This window comes from Berghia stephanieae, chromosome 3 (genome assembly GCF_034508935.2).
Source record: "Berghia stephanieae isolate SIO BIC M18660-M18661 chromosome 3, UCSD_Bste_1.3, whole genome shotgun sequence".
Taxonomy (NCBI): Eukaryota; Metazoa; Mollusca; class Gastropoda; order Nudibranchia; family Aeolidiidae; genus Berghia; species Berghia stephanieae.
The window spans coordinates 70,235,828-70,242,635 of record NC_088362.1 but is presented as its reverse complement, the minus strand read 5'-3'; the positions used below and the strand labels follow the sequence as shown (position 1 = coordinate 70,242,635).

At 33.5% G+C, this 6,808-nt stretch overlaps 2 protein-coding genes across 2 annotated transcripts in view; one reads left to right on the top strand and one right to left on the bottom strand.

Annotated features, from left to right (window-relative positions):
- The window catches only part of LOC144966910 (uncharacterized protein C6orf118-like), a 7,739-nt gene extending 5,788 nt beyond the window's left edge, over positions 1–1,951 (bottom strand). The window contains exons 1-2 of the mRNA XM_078903614.1: positions 1,915–1,951; positions 781–785 (exon numbers count right to left, since the gene is read on the bottom strand). Of these exons, the coding sequence (XP_078759740.1) occupies positions 781–785; positions 1,915–1,951 (42 nt within the window). The remainder of the gene's footprint in view (positions 1–780; positions 786–1,914) is intronic.
- LOC144968340 (uncharacterized protein C6orf118-like) overlaps positions 1–6,808 on the top strand; it is a 45,419-nt gene that overhangs the window by 34,532 nt on the left and 4,079 nt on the right. The window lies entirely within an intron of this gene.

Genomic DNA, 6,808 nt, shown 5'->3' with positions numbered 1-6,808 from the left:
TTGACATAGAGCTTTGATTTTAGACAAAAAATTTCCTCAAAAAAAGAAAAAAACATTTTTCATAGTCATTGCTAAAATAAGTAGGTGTAGATAAGTTTTGTCGAGCTGATAAGAAGTAAGTCTGTAAGCGAAATAATTATGAATTTAAATCTTTTGAACACCTGTGGACTTTTTGTTAATAACTTAAGAGTTTGAAATTCTAGGTTCCATCACAATTGATCATATTGCAAACATACTTTAAAATTGTGTTTCGAATAATGTATGTTAATGGTGGGAAGGACAACATTTTGTAGAGTTATGAAACTTAAGTAAAACTAAATAAGTAAGGATGTTTAATTCATTAAAGGCTATTAAAAAGAAAAGTTTGTTACAAGAGTAATTTGTTAACAAGTTTTAGGCAATATTCAATAGTGTAGAGGGCAAATTGTTTGTTGTTTAAACGCCTATTATTTCAAGTTTTTTTTATAGTACTTTAAATGTATTTCAATTAATATTTGCCATACCTCTTAGATGAATACATCAAAGCATCACAGAAGTTGATTCTTCATTTTTATTTATTACACCTACCGATTTCTTTTTCTTGTTTTTTTATATTACAGAAAATTTAAACAGTTTGTGATTGGATATTATCTATTGTGAAGATTCTTCAATGGAGAAAAGAAAGAAAACATGCTGATTTGTTGTTTTTTTTAAAACAATTTTTTACACTTATTTCAGTATGTAATGAATTGTATTATTTTCATTTTCTAGATTAGATTTAAAATGTTGATTTCGGTTTACCAATTCTGCAATAAATTTAATGAAAATTATATATCCTTGTATTGTTAAACAAATGGGGGGATAGATTAGAACATTATTAGATTTTATCTTTCTGGGTGGGGCTCCTGACCTCCCATAGTGGGCAGGGAGGTACTTACTGCGTCATCTATCCCCCTATATCTGTTTTCCAACTTGCTTTCCGTCTTTGTCTTGGAATGAGATTACTTGGTTTTGTCCTGGTCCTGACCCGATGCCCTGGCTGAAAGGGAAACAGTCAAATGTAAAGTTAGTTTTGGGAGATGATATTTTTTTCCTTGTAAATCATCTCTCTGTTATGCACTGTATTATGTTTTCTTTATATTATATATGATTTGTAAAACATTTGAGTGTGTTACTCATAGTGGGGACTGTCTTGTATCTTTAGTGATCTCAAACTAAGTACTTGATATGTGCTCTTGGAATCTAGACTTGTTTCTTATTTGAACTAATTCCCCTTTATCTTAACTTTTCTTGGGTGCTTTAATTGTAATTCTAGAACTTTTTACTATCCCATTTTCTTCCTTTTTACTGCGCTGATATGACTTTAATGTGTTGCAAGTGCCGTAAAACCCTTAAAAACAAAAAACAAAACAGATTTTATATTTAAATAAACCTGTCATCTTACTTTTTCATGTCCTTATACAATCTATAGAAACCCTGCTTTACTTCTCAATATGTACTCTACTTGGATTACTCTCATTTACCAATGCACATAAAGCTGCCTTTTGATGTAACAATACATCTTGCAAGTAAAGGCACTGTTGTTGTAAGAAAGGAGAGAAGCAATTTATTGTTTTAACACAACTTTAGCATCACCACTAAATAGAAATTTAGGATCTTCAGTTGTGCATTCAAAAAAGACGCTCATTGAAAATCTCCATGCTGTATAAATCTATTCAACTACCTAATCTCCTGGGTACCCAATTAAAAAGATTATTCAAGGTTGCCAATTTTCTGTATATACGGAATTCACTTTTTATGGGCCCTCAGTATATTTTCCAATCACCTGCTAGACGAAAAAAGTAAGTACATATTGACTTTTTACTGGAGTTCAGCACTCAGAAAAGGGTCGGTCTATGTTGCAGTTTTCCTTCTTCACTCCCCACCCCCCACTACCTCCAACTCCAACACTCATCTGTTGCTCCCATACCATTCATTCATATAGTATTTTGACCATGTCGTGGAGTGAAAGTACAGTGAAACCAACTTACAATGACATGGCCTGGACTTCAGAAATTATTTCACTCTTGTAAGTGAATGTCATTATATCTAATCAATTTATAAAATAAAAGAAAGATAAAAGGAGATATTTTTGTTTTTGGTTATGGTGTACATTCTCTGACTGATGAGCAAACATGCATTTTCATAGGCTGTGATAGCAAAGCGTATGGAGTTCCTTTCTCTTAATATTGCTGAGTGACAGTTTGTTGTAAGTCGGTTTGTTATTATATATCATTGTATTGGGTATTTCCTTTCTAATGATATGTATTAGATGCAGTCCAGGCCATGTCGTTATAAGTGAGTTGCACTGTAGTTTCATTCCAGGACAAAAACAGAGAGAACATAAGAGCCCTAAGCACAAAATATACTAAATTTGCTTAAAAGTGTTTACATGGAGTTGCAAGTTGATAGCAGTTCTTGTAAGGCGCTATTACTATTATAATTTGTTTTTGACAGAGATACTGTTGGTTATGTACTCATTTTACACCTAAGAGTGGTTAAAACTCAATTTTGCATTTACTGGCGCACAATTAGTTTCATACCACTTGACCACTTACCTTTCCATGTACGGATGAATTTTGTATGTGGGTTGACCTGTATTTTTAATTATCCTGCAGTCTTGCAGAGAGTTTGTCTTTAAAAGATGATTTGATTTGATCATCCTTCCAGCTTGTTTCTAATGGGGACTTTTGTGTCATCTCAGACTGGATACACTGATTGATATCATATTACTTCCTTTTGGATCTGCTTTTCTTCTTTACTTGAAGTCCAATTGGAAGGCGCTTATAAGTGAAATATTATTTTTTATTTATTCTGGTGTGACTTTAAAGTGTTGCAAGTGACTTAATTTCCTAAAAACAAAGCAAGCAAACAATCTTTGCTTTTCCCCCCTTTGTTTTAATGTTGTTTTTAATATAAATAATTTAACATTATATATCAAATTTCATGCACTCTTTATATTGCAGGGAGGCGCTTATAAGTGCAAATATTTTTTTCTTAAATGATTACTTATATGACCTTAAAGTAGTACTTTTTTGTAATTTTGTTTTAATGGTGTTTTTAATATAAATAATATTTGACATTACATAAATTTTGCTGAACTCTGTACATTGCTCTCCAAACTTGTCTATTTTTTGTTGAAGAAATCAGCAGGTCTGAGCTTCATCTCTGTATGCTTCAAAGAATATCCGTTAAAATGTTCAGGCCACAAATCCCACACAATGCCATTCATACTTGGTCCTGCATAGCGACTGTTGCCGTACCACACCCCATTTAGATTTACCTGATGAGAGAAGATATGTACAACACAATTTACACATCACTGAGCTCTGAGTAAATTATTGTATTGTAAACGCTGTACTAGAAAATACGTACATACATATATATATATATATATATATATATATATGTATTAATACCGGATAGGGAGACTTTTGGTACCCCTATTAGTTCATTTTACAGTACTTTACCAATAGGGAGACCAAAATCCGGTCCCCCTATTGATTTGACCTCTAGCACATTCACTTTTCTATTTTTAGTTTAAAGTTGTCAACCCAACCGTCAAGGATATATAATTGTAAATCATAGTATTGAAGTTATTTGTTAAACACCACAGTAAGAAGAGTTATGCCTAAATTTTCACGTTGGTCAATAAGGTGACCGCCTGAAAAAAGTACAATAGGGGTACCAGTGTTTTCATCGATATATTTCAATAGTGAGGCAATATATCTTTCCGAAATTTTCTCTAAAATTCTAGAGCATTATATGGATTTTTATAGTAATGAAAACCTAATATAAAATTGTGTGAAAGTTGATGAACTGAGGAATGAACAAGATATACGAATTATAATCTATTTTTAGAAACAGATTTATCGAATCTTGGTCCGGATTCTTATCTTGGTGACAAGAGACAAGCAAACATAGTAACTCTTTTTTTCGTGAAACGTATGTTTAGTCAATTTCGCGCATAAAGAGGCACTCGGCACTCACTCACTCCGCAAGTCAGTAGTAGGTAGGTGGTTATCAGTTATCAGCTTTAATTCTTAGTCAAACGCTTCATCAAACCCATTATTGAGTAGCATGTTGATGCCTGATGCCAGTTGAAGCCATCTCGACGTCGTGAAATGGAGCATCTTCTGTCATAGCAGTAGAATCGTCAGATGCCGCATTTAAATCCTCCATTCCAGGCGTTGCTGTTGCCATATCGATCTTCGAAATGATTTGGTCTAGACGTCAAGTTGACCCGTTCTATGTCTGAAGAGATTTTAAAGTGCAATACCTAACATTATATCTTGATCTACAAAAGAGTCTTTTTAAATGAACCGCTGTGTTTCTATATTTTTCAAGAACCAATGATTATCTGATAACCACTGACAATTGACTTGCGGAAGAGAGTGGCCGACGGACGTCCTCTCTATAGCCGCAAGTATTTTTTCGTCACTTGCTGAGTTCCAAACTAGACGTCTATGGCATCGTGGGGTAAATTGATGCTGGAGGCATCATTGAAGAGACACCGAGATAATTTAAATGGTAAGTTATTGGCCATTCTTATTACATCACTGTTGATTTAAGATTTTCAATAGGGTAGACATCACAATCACACACACACCGATTGATGATTGTCACTTGTCAGTCAGTCATTTGGAAGTGGAGTCAGATAATTCGGGAACTTCTGTAGACTGTAGATTCACACTTGTGAGTAAGATCTGTCGTTTACTACTACTACTACTACTACTACCACTACTACTTTTAGTTTTAGCTTTATCCAACTCAACACTTCTCGTGTTTATTTTATTTTGGCAAAACTAGAATGGATTTTTGAAAAGAATATAAAATAATTTAAACTTAAACCTGTCTTTGCATCTTGCTTTATGCATACAGTATGCCATATCACAGCCATCACAAAATCATAGTTTAATGTTGAGAATATGCTATTTCTTTTGTAACTTCAGATCAGAGAGATTTGAGCTTTAAAAATCCTGAAAAATGTCTTGCTGTCAATCCAGACAACCCTTTTGATGTGATCTATGATGTTAATGGTAAGAATGTAATTTGATGAGGAAATGAATAACATTTAGGTACACATAGTTTGCTTTTTTTTTTTTTTTTTTTGAGTCATGATGTGTAATACTATTACAGTCCACTCCGGATAATTGCAACTCGTTTAATCGCAACTTTCGGTTAATCACAATATTTCCTAAGCAATGGAAATAATTCTATATAAAAGTCACTGGTTAATTGCAACAAACTTCGGTTTTTTAAAAAGTGGTAAATTCAAGAAATCAAACAGTATATCATGATTAAATTTCATCATGGATGAAATCGTGACAGGTTGAAGAATCGAGAGTGAGCAGGATTTAATGCTACAGTAGTGTGTCACCACTCTGTTAGAGTCGAAAGAGGCGGGGCTCTGCAGTATGGGTTTGTGACGTCATCGGTGGCCATTAAATAGAAGAGGGGTGGGGCTGGTCATAATCTTGACAACAGGTTATAAATGACAGTTATAAAGAGAGACTGAGCGATATCCTTTGTTTTAGGATTAACAACTGTGCATTGTGACCAACGAGTTTGGTGAGAGCTTATTGTCTCTCATTAAGGCTAATCTCTTTAACTCTGACAAATGTTGAATTGTTGAGAAAAAAGATTGAAACTTCTTCCAATCTGAATAAGATATCGGCTTGCTTCATAGCTGCTTTTGGTTGACAAATCTACACGGGGCTGCCATATGGTTTTTGTTTCAATCAAATTGCTCTGTATGTGGTGGACTAAGAATATTATTTACTGGTTTGAGTTGACAATAAATGTGTAAAATGTTGAAATAGTGGACAGGAAACTGAATTTCGGTTAATCCCAACATTTTCGATGATCCCAAGGTATTGCGATTATCCTAAGTGGACTGTACCTGAATCTTGAACGAAAAACTATCATATGGATATGATTATAGACAGATTGGTTTCTGGAATTATATTTCCGTCCTCCCTTGCCAACTCTGACGTTCTTGAAATTTAAAAGAAAATAGCCAGAAGGTTTCGGACTTAATTTTCTTTTTTTTTCCAAAGGACAATAGTCATAAGGTAAATAATTTTTAAAAAATCCTTTTACAGCACAAGATGGCATGATTTTTTGTTTAAGAGTTTAGAGAAAAACTTGCACATGATAGTCTTCAGCTTTTTTTTTGTTGTTTTTATTTTCTATATAGACTCCAACTCAGAGCCTGAAAGTGATGCAGAACAAAGTTCCATATCACATGATTCATTTGTGGTAAGTATGTACATTAAAATAAAATCATAACATTTGTATAGCGTTTATCCACAGTTGGCACCATGCTCAAAATGCTTCACATCAACATATTTTGTGGTGGACAAAACACATTTGCCACAAAAGATGAGACCTGCAGTCTGTTAGGCGCAATACAATATTTCAGGACAAGGACAACACTGTTTTACACCAGTGAGATCTCCTAGTTTTTTGTTGTTAAAAATTTTTCTTTGCAGTGGACTTCGCCAACAATAACACTATTTTAAACCTTCCTCGTTATATTTTGAAGTGATATTCATTGATGAGCCATTCACATTTGAAGTCGTTTGTTTTTTTATTTGACAAAATGTGAAAATGATGCGTTTCCAGGAAAAATTAAAATAGCTTCTGTTGGGATTATACTTTTGATCTCGCATTTTGTCCAAATTCTCTTGCATCGTAATGTTTATCAACTTTTTTTGTTAACTATATTGCAGTTGCAAGGTTAGGAAGTTCATATTGTTGCAATGACAACCGTTTATATGTCCAGAAT